We start from the raw sequence: 17,614 nt of genomic DNA on the forward strand, positions 1-17,614 counted from the left end.
TCACCTGTTCCGGGCGCCGATCCCGGCAGCCTGAACGTTTCCTTTCCGAATTCGAAATTCATGCTTCGAGGCCGATGACGCAGGAGGTCAGGATGTGCGGTACAGCTCGGTCGCGGGATTCGAGGTGTTATCGCGGACCTCACCGAAGGTCGTCCGAGAATTAAGTCGGAGGAAGTTTTTATTGAGCTTTCGAGCTCATGTGTTGTTGAGCCTTCGAGCTCTGGTGGTTGATCGACCAATTGGGATTACTTTCCTCTACGAAGGAACCGAGTCTTCAAAGCTCGTCTCGTTCGCACCCAGAGGACGGATCAAGGGATTATTTGGGCCGACTTATGGGGCCCATAATCCCCACCATGGTAAGTCAATAAACTTTTTTTGCATAAAATAAAAGAAGGTCAACAGCTGACGCACCTGGGGTCTATCGACACCCTAACGACGTCAACCTGGTTAAATTAAAAATATTCTGTCGGATTAATAGATAAGCCAGAATGTAACAATCACTAACATTAATTTTCACTTTTAACTCACACATTCTTTTAACAATTTTCCTTTTACCAATATTAAAATCATTCAATTCAATTCACCGTTTAAAATTACTAATCAATTAATATATAACCAATTAACCGTCCTTCATCAACAATAAAATTAATTAATTAAAATTTAATTATTTTTTTAATTAATTTTTATATATATATATATATATATATATATTTTTATATATATATATATATATATATTTGAATGATTTTTTAACTTCCCGCTAAGGATACGGTGATTTTCAAAAATTTCGGGAAGTTATTGTTTTCACCCCGATTTTTTTGGTTGTGATGACGATTGACTACTACTACTACTATTATTATTATTGTGATTTACCTATTACTATGATTATTATTAGTATTATTACTACGTATGTGATTACTTTCTACTATTATGATTATTTCTATAACTTATGACCGGTGTGATTATTACTACTTATTACTTCTTATTACTATGACTATCACTACTCTTATTGTAATAACTATTCTATTATTACAACTAAGTATTATTATTATTATACTATTACTATTTGTTGCGTAAATATCAAATGTTCGCGCCAGAACACTTGATAACTCTACGCTCTACTATACCAGAGGTGCTGCTATCGACGCGCCCTCTGATACTCGGAATTTCAACTCGATAGCCAGCTACGCGGCAACTGGCATTATTCTACAACACCTGTTATAGAACACCACGTGCTGTCAGTATTCATAATATTCAAGTACTTCGTGCAAATTATCCTGTTTCATTGATTATATCAATTTGATTATTACTCGCTAATTCATCAGGTATTATTATTTATTTATATTTTTCATTTATATTCTCAACTTAATTCATAAAATCTGTGATCATTTTTGTGTTGACCGCGTGTCAAAATAACCTGCCGGCTATATCTATATATATACTCGCCATCACGTGACTTTGCAGCCACAAATAATTTATTTTAAATTTACAATTACTTTCATTACTCATTGCTTAATTATTCACTCGTACTCGATGTCAACTGGTGTGACTGATGTCATCATTCAGTCATCCAGTCATACTTAATCTCTAAAATCAATATCAAATTTTATTTGTGACTGCAAAGTATTTATTATACGTTCAGACTCGGCTCTCTACGCATCTAATTATTATTACTCGGTTCTTACTCGTACTCTTCATGTCGCGTAATTAAATTTACTTGTGAATTAAAATTATACTCGAACTAATTGTGATATTTATGAATCATTAATTGTTAATAATTTATTCTCTACTGCGCTCTATACTATAAACTAATCCACGTGTATGGTGCCGTGTAAAATTATAGAAAACTCATATTCTATTAAACTCGAAAAACTCAATCTTCAATTCATTGCGCTCTATATATCTATGTATATAATATAATATTCATGTGTACGGTGCCATGTAATTTATATTGAACTCAACGAATACTAAACATAATACAATTACATTCAATAAGTGCTCTGATATGAACTCGTGATCGACTCTTGTACTATATGCTATTATCTGTGATTTATTTTTATTAAATATGGACAATACACCAAATTAGTGACTTATTATTTCTTTCACCTTCCCGATCCAGCAAATAAATATTTAATGTAGTTTTTAAGTTAATATTTTACACTATTCCTATTGTGATTTACTTATTACTATGAGTTACTTACGTATTATGACTAAATCTATAACTATGGCTATTACTATTATGATTATTACTATTATTTCTCATTACTATTCTCATAACTATTTCTTATGACTAGTACTATTGTTATTTTCTTATTTACTATGACTATTACTACTCTGATTATTATTGTGATTTTCGTATTATGAAATACTATTACTATTATTATTACTATGATGATTTATTATTATCATTTTTATTGCTTTGCCTGCCCGGGTCGAAAAATTTGATCTTATTTTAGTCGAACTGTACTGTATTTGGACTACTTGGTCTGCTATTGAACTTCTATAAAATTTTTAATCTGTTTTTGATCTACCCAGATCGAAAAATTTGATTTGATTTTAGTCTAATTGGACTATTTGATCTGTTTTTGATCTTTTACAAAAATTTTAAGCTGTTTTCGACCTGTTGTTTTAAAAAACAATTGCGTTACGGGCAGACAAAACTAGATTAATTCTTGAACTTTGAAAAATTTTAGTTCTGAAAATTTGCAAGGACAAAACTAGATTAAATCATGGACTTACAAAATTTTTATTCATGGGCAATATTTATGAAAAAAATATTTAGTTACAGAATTGATTTTTCTGCCCTCTGGCCGGAAAGTGACAACTTTCGGGCCGCTGCCCTAAACGAAGTTGCAACTTTCCGGCTTCGTCGAGCAGAAAAATAGTATACGCACCTTGGCCAGTTAAAAAGAAAGCCTCAGACCACATGTTTGTCAGCATCGGCTTCGCCTCGGCCAACAATTACATGTGCTCTGAGACTTTTCTTATTTTACTGGCCTAGGTATGTAATATACTATTTCTTGCTCCCCGACCCGAAAGTACGGACCTCCTGGCTGCTGTTTGCGCCAGAAAGTACAACTTTTGTGGCCTCCACAAATTACAGCGCGCTCTGGTGGGCTACGTTTACTTTCTGGCTCGGTCGCGTAACTATATTCACAAGCGCGCTTGTGTGAGTATACTATCACTTGGAATTTTCTAATATACAGTGCCGGTGAACTGACAGCTCGACATAACCTCTATTTTGTTTTGGTAAGAGACGTATAATATTTGTATGATATATCCTATAAAATATACATATTAATATTATAGTAATATATTTTTATTAATAAGTAAAATTCAAGTTGTATAATTGTTATTTTAGTAAATATGAATGATTCATCATCCGATGGTTCTCTGGACGAGGAGGAAGTGTTTAAGAATTTTGACAATGAAGCCAAATCCATTGTATGTAATTATACAATCGCAAAAAAATCTGCTGATCGGTATATGTTGGTATATACCACGTACAACGCATGGAAAGAAGATAATAAAACATCTTTACCACGATCAGAAGAAAACAATTTGATAATATACTTTCAAGATTTAAAATCAAAACTCTCCCCGCCGACATTGTGGTGCGTATGGAGTATGGTGAAAAAAACTCTCAGTGTGAATGACGACGTTGATATCACTAATTTCCTGAAATTAAAGAGTTTGATCAAAATGAACGCGAAAGGTTACAGACCCCGTAAAACTTTTGTTCTAAAATGGGAACAAATATTATAATTTATGAATACAGCTCCTGATCATGATTATTTAAATAAAAAGGTAATAATTACTCAGACTTTATTTTATTAAAAAAATTTTTTTATCAAATTTTTTGTCAATGAAATTTATTTATGTCAATTAAAATTTTCTAGGTTATACTTATTTTCGGGATTTGCGGTTGCATGAGATGTTTGGAAATTAGTAATATTCTTCTCGAAAATGTTGAGGACTTGGGAGATAAGTTCCTGGTAACAATTAATGATAATAAGAACAATTACCCTGGTCAATTTTTAATTGGAATCATGTTTTATCGTAAAATAAAGAAATATATTTCTTTGAAACCATCAGATAACTTTTCTGATAGATTTTTTATCAGATACAGTCAGGGTTAATGCTATCGTCAGCCAATTGGGAGACATTCAATAGGCAGAGTACCACAAAAGATTGCTTCTTTTGTAAATCTACCAAATTCTCGAAGGTACACAGGTCATTGTTTCTGGAGAACTGCAGCAACTCTTCTGTCGGACTCTGGTGCGAATATGCAGATGGTAAAACAATTGGGAAGATGGCGATCTGACTCAGTAGCAATGGGTTATATTGAAAACTCTATGCACAATAGAGAAATGATTTATAATGGCATTACACAAAAATCTGGACCTCATACTCAAACAAAGCTACCATCTTCTCCGCAAGTATCATCTAGTGCGGAAGTGATTAACAACCCTAGAACCAACTTCCGAGATGAACAAGTAATTGGTGTGCAGGTGATTAACGACTTAGGAACCAATTCTCAACGTGAACAATCAACTAGTAAACCGGCGATTAACAACTCTGGAACCATCTCCCGAAATGAGCAGTTAACTGATGCGCAGACGATTAACAACCCCGGAACAAAGTCTAAAGATGAACCTTCAACTATTGAGCAGGTGAATCACTCTGGAACTGACAATGGTGATTTCACTTTAGATTGGACCGACTTCGAAGAGGACTTTACTGTGGATGATGTTAATTCAATTCCACAAGGTAAAACTATTTATTCAATCACAAAAATATACTTGAGCTTTATTTTTTATTAAAATTATATACTTTTTTTCAGATCAAAGTGCACGCAGTGGTTTCACGACTGCCAGTAATCATACAATACCATTACCAGTGATAAATCAAAACGACATAAATAACAATAACAAACAGTTATTAACAAAGAAACCATCAGTAAAATTAGCTTTTAATCATCAAAAGACCATCAACGCCCCACTAAAAAAAATAGAGAACACCGATAAACGTGTTACTCATAATAACAATGACATCACTTCCATCATGAAAGGAGAAGGATTAAAATTAAAACATTGCACTTTAAACAATTGCGTTTTCAATTTAAATTTATGTTCGTGCAATAAGGAAAACTAGTCAAAAAATTAATGTTAAGAGTAGTTTTTCATCGATGATAATAATTTTTAAAAGTTAATACTTCGTGATATTAAAGTAATAAAATATATACGTTAATGTTTCTAAATATTTAATAACATTTCTAATTAAATAATTACTAATAGCTAATTTTCCAGAGTTTTTTCTCAACAATTTCTCAACAACAGGAGACGGAGGGACCCGAGTATAACAGCCTTTTGCATCCGCGATGCCAGAAACTCAACTTGCGCTAAACAAGTTGGTATTCTAGCTAATGCAAACACAAACGACTGTTTCATCCCTCCTAGGACGCCAACAATGAGGATGACAAGTTTGACACGGTAACCTGGGTAAAGTTTGCCAATTTCAAACAGGAGATCCTGATATATCTCGTGTTTTTGCTCTTCTTTAACCGTGATGTTATACTCAGCAGGTGCTGAGAACTCGATGACATAAATGTCACGAGTGGTTTTATCGAAGAGCACAATATCAGGTTTGTTGTGATCTATTTTCCGAGTTGTTGCGAATAGCACGTTCCAGTAAATACGGCAACGGTCATTCTCGACAATTTGCGGAATATCTCCTGGCAGATAAGGCAGCACTGGTGTTTTGTCGATACCGTGCGTATGTCTTAGATGGTAATAAAGTACTCGCAGAGCAGCATTATGACGCTGGATGTATGCACTTCTTGCCAGCACAGGACATGCTGACAAGAGATGCATAAGCGTCTCAGGATGTTGCTTACAAACCCTACACGATGTGTCGGGTAGCTGCATCTGGAGTACTTTCGCACGGTATTCGAGGGTATTGATTACACCGTCTTGACAGGCAAAAATATATCCTTCGGTCTCGGACATCAGGCCAGCTGACTTAAGGAAGGAAAACGTCAGCTGGGTGGACAAGCCATGGTCACGCACGTGTTTGAAGAACACGCTGTGCATGGACTTGTCCATGTGTGTACTGAGTAGTTTTTGCTGCTCAGCATTCCTGACGACACTCTTAAATTCCTCCTTGGGGAGTTCAATAAGAGGGTTTACTCTTCCGAGACCGAGGGATTTTGCCGCGTACCTTGCTGCCTTATGTAAGAACGTTCCCTTCTGCAGATTCTCATGACTATGAACAATCTGCATAAGGAAGTCGTTCTCATCTGCAGTGAAATTGACAACTTCGTATGTTAGACCCAAAACCAAACGATCGTGTAGACACTCCAAGCTCTGTAGACCTCTCCCTCCGATGTGCCGGGAAAGGTATAATCTGGTGACTGAGGACTTAGGGTGCATGCTCCGATTGATATTCATGACTTTGCGTGTCTTGATATCGAGATCTCTAAGCTCTTTTCGGGTCCATTTAAGGACACCGAAAGAGTAGAGTAGTACTGGGACAGCAAGCATGTTTGTTGCAGAGGCTTTGTTTTTCCCGGAAAGTTCTGATGACCAGATTTTCCGGAGTCTCCGCCCATACTCGCTGCAGAGAGTCGTTTTGATTTTCGAGACGTCCTGCATAGGACTCCCGTCAATCCCTAGATATTTGTACGACTCTCCGGCGTCAAGATGGTCAATGACGCTCCCATCTACTAACTCGATATCTTCGCGCAAATCAGAGCACTTACCCTTCACCAGGTTAACGACCGCGCACTTGTCCAACCCAAAAGCCATGCCGACATCCCGAGTATACTCCCCTACGATATTCAAGGCTGTCTGAAGGTGTTCCTCATCAGGAGCATATACCTTCAGATCATCCATGTAGAGTAAGTGGGTGATCGAATATTTCCGATCAGTTGGTGGGCCCACTGAGTATCCACGGGTACGGCGTAGCGCAACAGATATCGGCAGCAGTGAGATGCAAAACAGCAGAGGGCTCAGGGAATCTCCCTGGAAGACACCTCGTTTATACTGTACAACTTCGGTCACACGTTTGTCGTTGCCACATGATATGTGGAACCGTATTCGCCAAAGTTGCATCGTACACTGTATGCATCCCACTGTATCGCGATTGACCCCAAGGCATTTAAGCAAAAAGAGAATGAGCTCATGAGATGTTGAATCAAATGCCTTACGGTAGTCAATCCAGGCCATTGACAGGTTGCGCTGATAGTAGACCGCGTCTTGAATGACACAACGATCTACTAACAGATTCTCTTTGCAACCTGACAGGCCTCTTTTACTGCCACGTTGTTCGTATATCTGCTACCATACAGGATCTATCTTCTGCAGAATGCGATTATTCAAGATTTTTGTGAAAATCTTGTAAACTGTATCAAACAGGTGATAGGCCTGTAGTTCTTCGGGTCAGACAAGTCACCTTTCTTAGGGATGAGCACGGTTCGCCCTTCTACAAGCCAGCACGGAATAGGTTCGTTGCCTCTGATGAACGCTGTAAAAATCCGGGCCAGATGGCTATGGGTAGAAGTAAGTTTCTTCCACCAAAATAAGTTAATGCCATCCGGACCCGGAGCAGCCCAGTTCTTACCATTATTTAGAGCCAAACGAACCTCTTCCACGCTGACTTCAGGGCTCTCTTCACCAGCATTGTCGTTTCGATGGTGGCGACAAAATGCCTCGAAGTCGTTGAGAGCTGGAGTGTCACGATTCACGTTTGGTTGATCGCCATACAACTTGGACCAGAAAGCTTCTACTCGCTCGATAGATGGGGGATCGCCGGAAACAGATGGCTTAGGTGTCAGAAAGCGTGAAGGACTTAACCGAAACAAAGAGTTATCGGTAAGCCGCTTCAGCTTTTTTTCTAGTGACTTTTTAGCAGTGACCAGAGCTCGCAACCTGTTAAGGGAACCTTCTTTGATGTTAAGAAGATTCTCCTTATTCAGTGTGTAATGTTGATATCGTAGTCTAGCCGCAATACGGCGGACTTTAGGCGTAAACGCTTTACGAGCATTTACGTACTCAATCACACACTGAATGCGGGAGACATGTTTCCGGAGATCATCAATCTTCAGTGAAAGCTGCCCAATGCGACCTCTCATCTTAGCCTCAGGAGAAGAAGTATTATTTCTTGCCGGAGGTAAGAGTGAGGAAGCAGCATCATAGACAGCTTGATTGATGGTGAGTAGAGTAGAATCCTCTTGAATCCGAGTCGATAGCTCGTGGTCTTCCGTGTCAAGTAGATGTTTTGGGTAGTGTATCTTTTTAGAGATACATACTTGCCGTGTGTCAAAATCATTGTCGGCGTCTTCGGAAGAACGGCGTCTCTCCTGATGTAGCTGTGCTGGAAAAGACAGACGGTGAGATACTCGTCTGTTAAGTAACAGTGATCGTCGTGTTCGCCGGAGATGAGAGGCGTAATCACGCAGATGTTGTCGTGAAAAATGACTATGGTTAGGGTGCATATCGCTTCAGAGAGCATGCATCCTAGCCATATAGCCCCTCCGCTCCAGTTCTCTGTTATTATAGCACATCAGGAGATCGGCTCGTAATTCCTCCGTCCACCTAAATGCAGTTCGTTGTTCGCCAAGGTCGTCATCGTTCGGAATCTCGGTGCTCCGCCCAGCTAGTGGGTAGCCCTCATCCGAGAAGGGCCGGTTGTGGGGAGCACTTCTGTATTCAGGATTATCTTGAACTCAGTTTACTTCACATTGGGGAGTTAACCCAATGCAAAGGTTGTTGTGCGCTTTTTAGGCCAGCAGATGGAAGGCTAGCCTACTTTGCCCACGATGCGCCACGGGGTAAATAGAACCCCCGCTGGCCGCACAACATGCACCGTGGGCATTATTATTATTATTATTATTATTATTATTATTTACATTTATAAAAAGTCCTGTTTTTGTCCTTAAAAACAATTGAACACAGAGCAATAATTATAAGAAAAAAAATCTGTTTTTAGTCTAAACCCGATTCAAAACAGACTAAATATCATACGAAAGTAAGTCTGATATTGGCCTGGATAATGACTAGTACAGACAAAAACAGATTAGATTCCTATATAAAATAAATACGATTTATAAACTTGCATTAAGGGGTTATATCCACTTGTGATTTTCAAATAATCGAATTTTTTTTTTTTGTCATTTTTTTAATGTACATATATTCAAGAATATTCTCTGAAAATTTCAAATCGATCCGACAATTAGTTTCGGAGATATGAGCGTATTAGTAAGGACGTCTCCAAGCGTTCGAAAGTAGGCAGAGCGCGAGCCGGAGTAGCAGCTATTTCTCGTAGCCGCTATAATTTTGTTCTCGACTTATATTGTGTTTGGGACCCTAAAATAATAATACAAAAGGTCTAGTTTATACTTGAAACCTATGTTGAGGAATTTTAAGTTAAAAATATGTGAATTCATCATTTAAAAGTGATTTCCACGTAGACAAGTTGTGTTTGTGCTCAGTTTGTGTATTTCTCAGTGTGTAAAGTTTAATTAATTCAAGTAAATGTTATTTGAGTGCTATGGGATTATCACTTGGACCCAATGCTCATTCCTACGCGAGTAAAGACGACGTAGAGCGCATCTCAATTTCGGACGCAATAGCGCAAGGGTCGACGCGCGAGGGGAGAATGGCTCGTAGACAACAACAATTAAACATTTTGGAGGCAAACGACGAAGCAGAGGGTTCCTCTTATGATGCTGGAATAGATGACACGATGTAAGTTGAAAAAAAAAAATTTTAATTTAGTGTAAATCGTTCCCGAAACTTTAAACGCGTTTATCTCAAAACCGTGTTTTCAGAGTCGGTGAGCAAAATTTCTCCGAAACCGCTAAACCGATCGGTTTGAAATTTTTACACGACTTACTCAGATATATTTTTCAGGTAATGATCGAAGGAATAAGGTTTTGGACAATAATTTCGATTTTTTAAGCCACTTCGAAGTGAAAAATTTTCATGAAAAATTGAATTTTTTTTTTGAACAGCCGCCATTTTGTCAAAAATCAAAATTTTGACTAGACCTTCGATCATTACCTGTATTTATTTATTACAAAACTAAATATTTTTGGTTTTTGGTTTTCAGATAATTTGGACCAGAGATATCTTGCTCACCGCCAAGCACCTTTTTTTGGAGGTCTCTCCGCAGATCATCTACAGGAGCTAGGGGATCCAATATTTTTTTAAATAAACCGCTGATTGTTAAAGTACATTAAATTCTGTTTAAGTACATTTTTTCCATTAATGTATAAAATAAAATGCCTCTTGGAAAAAAATTCACAAAAAAACGCGTTTTTTCTGCCTCGCAAGTGGATATAACCCCTTAAAGAAAAAATATTTGAATTTATCATTTATTTTAAAACAGATCTAATTTTTCGACCCGGGTGTGCTCATTACTACTAAGATTTGTGTGATTGAATATTATTGTGATATTGCATTTATGCGAGTGTACGGTGTGAAGATATGAATGCGCGCCCGAGTGAAAATTAGTCCCGAGCAAGCGAAGTCAAAGGGAAAAGATAAAAACACGAAAACCGATCCCGAGCGAATCTCTTAAAGATCAAGAGATTGAAAGAATTGTGAAAGGAAACGCAATAAAATGTGAAAGATTAAAATTATAACAAGTTTTAATCGCTCATTCTTTCATTATCTTTCCATTCGCTTGTTCACCGTCACGAGTAGTTTGCTCGACCGGCCAAATTCTTGGTGTTTAATATTGACTTAAACTCTTAAAAGCATTCTTTTTCTTCCACTTTACATTTACAATCGATCAAATTATTTTTCTTTCCAATTTCCTCTGATTTTGTCACTTTAGACTTAGGATAGTTTTACTGTCACGATGCTCACGAGAGTGGCGATAGAGAGTGATGGAAATAATAATTTCCACACTTACGGTGGATGGGTCAGGTAACAAAATCGCTCATAAAAGCCCGGGAAAGCAACTTATTCTTCCGAGAGAGTTGTAGTGAAACTCGAGTATTAGGAGTCCGACCAGACCAAGGTAAGCAAATTTTTTCTCTCTCTCTGGGAAGGTTGAGGGCTCATGGACGGTGTGGCTCAATAAGTTATAGATCAAATTGAACGAAATATAGTATAGTGCCGAATAGCTCAACTGGTAGAGCACTCGGCGTGATACCGAATTGGTCTGGGTTCGATTCCCAGTTCGAGCTATCTATATTTTTCTCAATTTATCTATAAATTATCTTATTGAGAAGGTTATTTGCATGTTTGCATGTTAGGTTTCCACTATATTTAAATAGTGCTCACACCCCACTCTGAGGCTTCCTGCGAAAATAATTTTAAAAATAAAACAAAAATCAAGAGGGAAATATTTCCTATGGTAAAAAGGAAAAAGAGGGGTCTCGCGGGGGACCGTGGGACAAGGTCTTCATATCAAATATATGATGACTTTTATGGTCAATATATTATATACTCTAGAAAAATACAATTTTTTTTAATTTTAATAGTTTTCTAGTATATAGCCGTAGTAACGGCCTTTTACACTTTTTGCCTTTATATCGCAACTGCTTTACTTCTCTTTCTGCCTTCATTGTGCGGCTGTGGCCCGACTTGTGGTTATACTGTACTGCATCATTACGGTGATGCCCTACAACCTCCCTTGTACAATGGAGGTGTATTGGCGTAGGAAAACCACAGAGAAAACCTAGCCAGTACAGTTTTGGTTTGGGTGAAGCTCCAGTGATCGATACAATTCCCATTTTACCGATCACTGGATTTTCATCCCGCGCCTAACGGTCAGAGACCTTCGTTCGAACCCGACGCGTGGCTAAACGGTCACCTAGCCAAGTAGTGGCCATGCTCGATGTTACTTAACTTCGGTGATTGCCCGAGCCACGCGCGTGCCGAACGGCTGCCTCAGCCCCAACTAGAAAAATATAATTTTTTAGTAACAAAAAATTGAGCGGAAGAATTTTCGGTAATAGAAAAAGGGAACAGAGAGGTTCCGCGGAGGACCATGGAATTTATTGGTAACAGATGTAAAAATTTGAGTTGAACTAGATCACGGAAATATCCTGATGAATTTATGTGATATTTATGATGATTTGAGGGACTTACGTTGGACATCTGAAAAACATTGAGTCAGTGAGCTCATTGTAAGGGACCGGTGATAGCAGTGCAGCTGTACATAGAGGGAGAGAGAGATACAGTTTTTTTACTTGGTTACTTTTATTTTCCTTTCCCTCTCACTCTTCTGACTTGACCATTCGTATTCACACACTCTTTCGGTGATAATTCAGTGCAAACCCAACAATGAGCTAGATTAATATATCTGTGTGAAACAGTATACCCATGAAAATACCCTCACATATACATACACGCATTTCTATACATATTGTTGGATGAGCTTTGAACTACGCAGTCAAATTCTTATTTTAATAAAAATTGAAAAAAAATTGATAGAATTTTTAAAAGACTGTACGTTTAAATCGCGATCCATTTGTAACTATCGTTACTCAAGTTAACTGTTTTTCTGTGTACGATGATATAAATCATTTACAAGTTCTACTGAGTATAGATTAATCAGATTAACTCTTACAATGATTATACAACAGCATAAAGCAACTTTTAAATAGACACGGTATGCGTGATAAACGAAAGTCTTTTTAAAAATAATGAGTCATCCAATCAATTAGACAGTTGAAACTCATAAATTAATGACATAATTTATTTTGTTTTAGGGTTTAATCCAAACATTGAGACTACATTCTGGACTGCCACAAGATCTTATCAAATGTACTGATACAGAGGTAAGTGAGTTACGTAAATCTAAGATAAAAAAGTTTCATAGCAAATAACATGAGACAGTCTTCGATTTTCCTATAACTCCGAAATTTTCGGGCTCGAAAACTTTATCGCAGGAGTTGTGAATATTTTTCATGAAAAAATAGTCATGCCTCCAAAATTCGTTTTATTGAACATCAAAGAATTTTCATTTTTAAAATGACAATGCTTGCGTCATGTGACATCCTTGAGTCGTGTCGGCTTTTGGTCTGCCGGCGCGAAGTATTGGGATTTGACATGACTGTATTTCAGATACATGGGTAGTTCTCGAAAGCTCGGAATAATCTAGTCGCTGATTAAAGAATGAATAAACTTGTTTTAACTAACCATTTGTTGATAGTTATTTATTTTTTTTTTTGGCAATGAAAAAATGGCTCATCTTACGAAAAATATGCATCGCACCAATCTTTTAGGAAATTTCATACTTTACAAAATTGTCTACCACACTTATAATACTGAAGTGTATTGTTCATGAGATACAGAGTTGGCTCGAAACCTACCAATTTTATTATGCTGTCAGCCAAACATAAAACCGGAAGGGAAGCATCCAAAAAATTATTGTGCTCATTCGAAAAATTATTATGCTGTACCACAACACTTACTACGGGCGAGAAACTTATCGATAAGCTTTAATAACAATTGCTTTCATGCATTAAAATAATTGTGATGCGGCGTAGTAATTTTTTAGAAGAGAGTAATAAATTTTTAGATGCTTCACTTCCTGTTCCACGTATGGTGGACACCATAATCAAAATTAGTAGATTTTGAGCCAAAATTTTTCTCTGAGTACGGATCCAGGAAATTTTTTTTCAAAAAATCCAACGCATAGTTTAGTTAGGAAATTTCACAGTTACAATTTGCATTTTTGTTGTCCGTACGACGATTTGTTGCTGAAATATTGGTATTCAAATGAAAAAACATCCTTTTGTCTTTGATTATTAATATCTCAGCAACTAATGGTCGCATAGTAATTTTAAGGAGATTCTGAGAAACTTCAGTAAATAACGTACAAGCCTCATTTTCGATTTTTGAATAAAAAAGTATTTTGGTTCAAATTTTTCGAAAAAAATTTTTTTTTATACGAACATTTTTCACAAAAAAAAAGCTTTGTAAAAATTATAAAAAAATTTCTCAAATTTCCTTATTCCTTTAGTTTTTCTGATAAATGTATAATTAAAACTAAATTCATAACAGCGTGAACAAACTTTCTCCCCTCAGTGAGGGGGCCGCGACTAATCAAATGATAACTTAGCAACTTTAACTGAATTTTTTGTGGTGCCACGACTACATATCCGCGACAAAATATCCTGGACGAAACAACCGCTCGACAAAATATCCACGGACAAAACATCCTCACGACAAAATATCCACGGGCGAAATAATCACACGACAAAATATCCTTAAGAAAAATTTATGAGGTAATGGTCATATTTTTGTAATTGCACACACACACAGAGTTCGTGAAAAAAGTGCGCTATTATTCATAGTTTTTTGCACGACTCATGATGCGAAGCATCAGAGAGTGCTTTACGATCAAAAAATTTTTTTTCGCCCCACTTCGGCAACTCATCAATTATTATACTCCTGTTAGTTCACGGAATTCAGATAGTTTGCATACTATTTTTTGTGTGTCGGTACATTTTTGTAATCGCACACCCACAAAATTTGTGAAAAAAGAGTGCTATTTTTTTGCAGCTTTTTTTGTGTGTGAGTATATTTTTGTAATTGCACATACACAAAAGTCATAAATGACGATTGAAATGTAATTTAATCATATCAAATGGATACTCGATAATTTGAGTGTTTTTATGAATTTAAATATCTATATCATTATATTTGCAAATCATAAATAATATTGTCATATATAAAATCTATTATTCTATACTTTGCTAAGGTCTATCCATCTTTTACAAGAAAATAGACTAAATAACCGCGTTTTCCTTATAATCTGCCGGAAGTAATTTGTCGACCAGGACCAAGCAGCGATGTCCTGGTGCTTATATGATGTTAAGAGCGCCTCTTAGTTTTAAAAAGAGATAAAAACTAAGAAAATCAATTTGACTAGCTAGTGATAGAGAGAGGCTCAACCAGGAGTTCATGGGTGTGGGTTGTCCGCAGCGACTCATTATTATAAGCAATTTATAAGAGAGAAATAGAAATATATTGAAAGCAACTAATTATAGATTACAATACAGGAAGTAAATCATAACCCATACTTTGCATAGAAAAAAAGAAAATTACTCTCGCGAAGCCAACAGTATACGCATAAATTATTTTATAACTTACAGTACGTAGTTTCTTATACACTCAGATTAATTTACGCTACGGCGGTTCGATGACGAGTTCTCGTAGACTTCGGCAACGGAGAGGACTCCTCGGAGATTAATCAGGATCGGCAACTTCAGCTTCCCCTGGATAGTATGCAACCTCGTGCGTATGGTTCGTCGCAGGGGCGACAAGATCCAACCAAGTTGAATTCACCAAGTTATTGGTGTACGCAGTAACGTATACCGGTATAGTCAGAGATAGCACTCAGTGACTTGAGTCTAACTCTTGACAATGACAATTTAATTGTATAATAATACTATCACCAGCACGCGACTTGCGTCTGATGATCAGTCTGAATTTATTTATTAATTCATGCAAACTACTAGAGTAAAAACAGCGCACGTATAGCTTGTGCCTGAGGTTCACTCTTATTTATTTAATATTGAGTAATAATTCCTAATTAATCATTAAAAACTAGTTATTCAAATATATTGATTTGACGTTTTTTTGACAACTGATATTTGACCGTACAGTTATTTTATCACAGTTGCTCTTTCAACTGATTTAATTTTTCCGGTAAATTTTATCGCGCAGATATTGTGGCAAGTGGTGATTTTGTCGTAAGGATGTTTTGCCCGCGGTTATTTTGTACCCGGATATTTTGTGGTGCGGTTATTGTATCGTGTGGTTATGTCGTCTGCGGTTATTTTGTCTTCGGATATGTAGTTTCGGAACCGAATAAATGATGGATTACCGTTTTTTATCTATACGGTACGCACAGCACCATCAATCCTAGAATATTGCTCTACAATTCTTCTTAATGGTTACTATAAGAGTGGTAATTTGTCTTCTTTTAGGAGCACAATACCCCCTCCCAAAATATTGGACCGGGTTTTTTCCACTCGGTGCGGGTAATTAGTTCATTAAGAGCTCTGTGACGCTAGCAACGCAGTCTGGAAATCGCATTCAGAAAATGACGAAATTAGGTACTTTTTAGGTGCTAATTAGGTGTAGAATTTATAAATTAGGTGTTCTTTAATTTGGACCGCAATCGATCCCTTTATGTTGCGTTGCTAGCGTAACGTTATGCTAGCAACGCAATTGAAAAAGGCCATCTGGCAGCCGAAATGGAAGTAGATTTCTCATTATTTGATTTTTTTCACCTTTTAAATGAAAGTTGATGACAAAGTAAAATTTTTGACATTTTTTAAAAAATTCTCAAGACAATAAAACAAAAATCGGTCTATCGGTTAACCCTGCGGGCCAGCCCCAAAACTTCCCGCTGTTTTCGAGCTCGTTGAGCTTGAAAACTTAGTCGTGAATACATTTTCGAGCTCTTCGAGCTCGAAAATACTTTTGTATGCCATTGTTTTCTGAAAAAACATTTTTTAGCATTTCTATCTCCCACGATATCTCGAGAACGAATTAACCGATTTTGATGGTTGAAGCGGCAATCGACGCGTTTTATTAAGTTCTAGAGCTGATTAAATTTTAAAATCGAATGATTCAATTTTTCTGTAGATATCTGGAAAAAAACGTTTTTCACTATTTTTTTAATCAACGATATCTCGTAAACGAATTGACCGATTAAGACGGTTGAGGTGGCAATCGACGTGTTTTATTGAGGTCTTGAGCTGATAAAATTTTGGGAATGATTGGTTTTGTCGTTTCGTCGATATTTGCAAAAAACCGTTTCCTACTGTTTCTTTCGTCGACGATATCTTCTGAACGGATTATCTGATTGAGACGTTCTTGGTGGCAATCGAAAGCTTTTATCGAGTTCTAGAGCTGATTAGATTATGGAATTGATCGATCCAACAGTTTTCACAATATCCAAAAAAAACGAAAAAAAAAATTTTTTTTTTTTTCGTATATCTTAAATATCTCAGAGTTTATTTGACTAAATGGTCTAAAATTTTTTTGAATATCTAAGTTCAGAAAATATCTTTCGAATGCCGCAAGAACCATCTAAATCGGTACACACATACATACATACATACATACATACATTGGGGTGAAACCAATAACTTCCCGAATTTTTTGAAAATCGTCGATTTTCTCAGCGGGAAGTTAAAAAAACATCAAAAAATTTTAAGTATAATGCCCAAAATTAAAGCTAACTAAATGAGCTTCAGAAGAATTTTTGATAGTAATGCACTATATGTTTCGATTTGACGTTATTTAAAGATACATATGCATATATTAAAGGTATCAGACCAATGGTATTTCGGATCCTATTCAAAGAATTATGATAGATTATGGTTTTATTCCTCAAAAATTCTACCATAAGGAATGAAGGCAATAATTTGCTTTCAATAAAATCCACTAATAAAATGATTTAAGATTAAGATTTGATTGTGATATATCAGTGTTATACTTGAAATTAGCACTAATATTTGAAATAAAAAGCCTATTAGAATATCAAACGATGAGTAGATATAGAGAATATAATCATCATAACTAATGTTAATCTCGTTAATGATATATCATATCATTTATACACTGTCGATGAAACAAAA

The 17,614-nt window shown here is 36.5% G+C and overlaps 2 protein-coding genes across 6 annotated transcripts in view; both read left to right on the plus strand.

The window, feature by feature from the left end:
• The window catches only part of LOC130664099 (collagen alpha-1(XVIII) chain-like), an 826,723-nt gene that overhangs the window by 264,738 nt on the left and 544,371 nt on the right, over positions 1 to 17,614 (plus strand). For all 5 annotated transcript variants that reach the window (XM_057463858.1, XM_057463861.1, XM_057463863.1 and 2 more), the window contains one exon: positions 12,725 to 12,793. In XM_057463858.1, coding sequence (XP_057319841.1) covers positions 12,725 to 12,793 — 69 coding nt within the window. The remainder of the gene's footprint in view (positions 1 to 12,724; positions 12,794 to 17,614) is intronic.
• LOC130664103 (uncharacterized) lies at positions 3,905 to 5,215 on the plus strand. The gene is made up of 2 exons (XM_057463867.1): positions 3,905 to 4,770; positions 4,844 to 5,215. The coding sequence occupies exons 1-2, from the start codon at positions 4,287 to 4,289 to the stop codon at positions 5,152 to 5,154; spliced, it is 795 nt and encodes a 264-aa protein (XP_057319850.1). The 5' UTR covers positions 3,905 to 4,286; the 3' UTR covers positions 5,155 to 5,215.

Source organism: Microplitis mediator, chromosome 2, assembly GCF_029852145.1.
Source record: "Microplitis mediator isolate UGA2020A chromosome 2, iyMicMedi2.1, whole genome shotgun sequence".
Classification (NCBI taxonomy): Eukaryota; Metazoa; Arthropoda; class Insecta; order Hymenoptera; family Braconidae; genus Microplitis; species Microplitis mediator.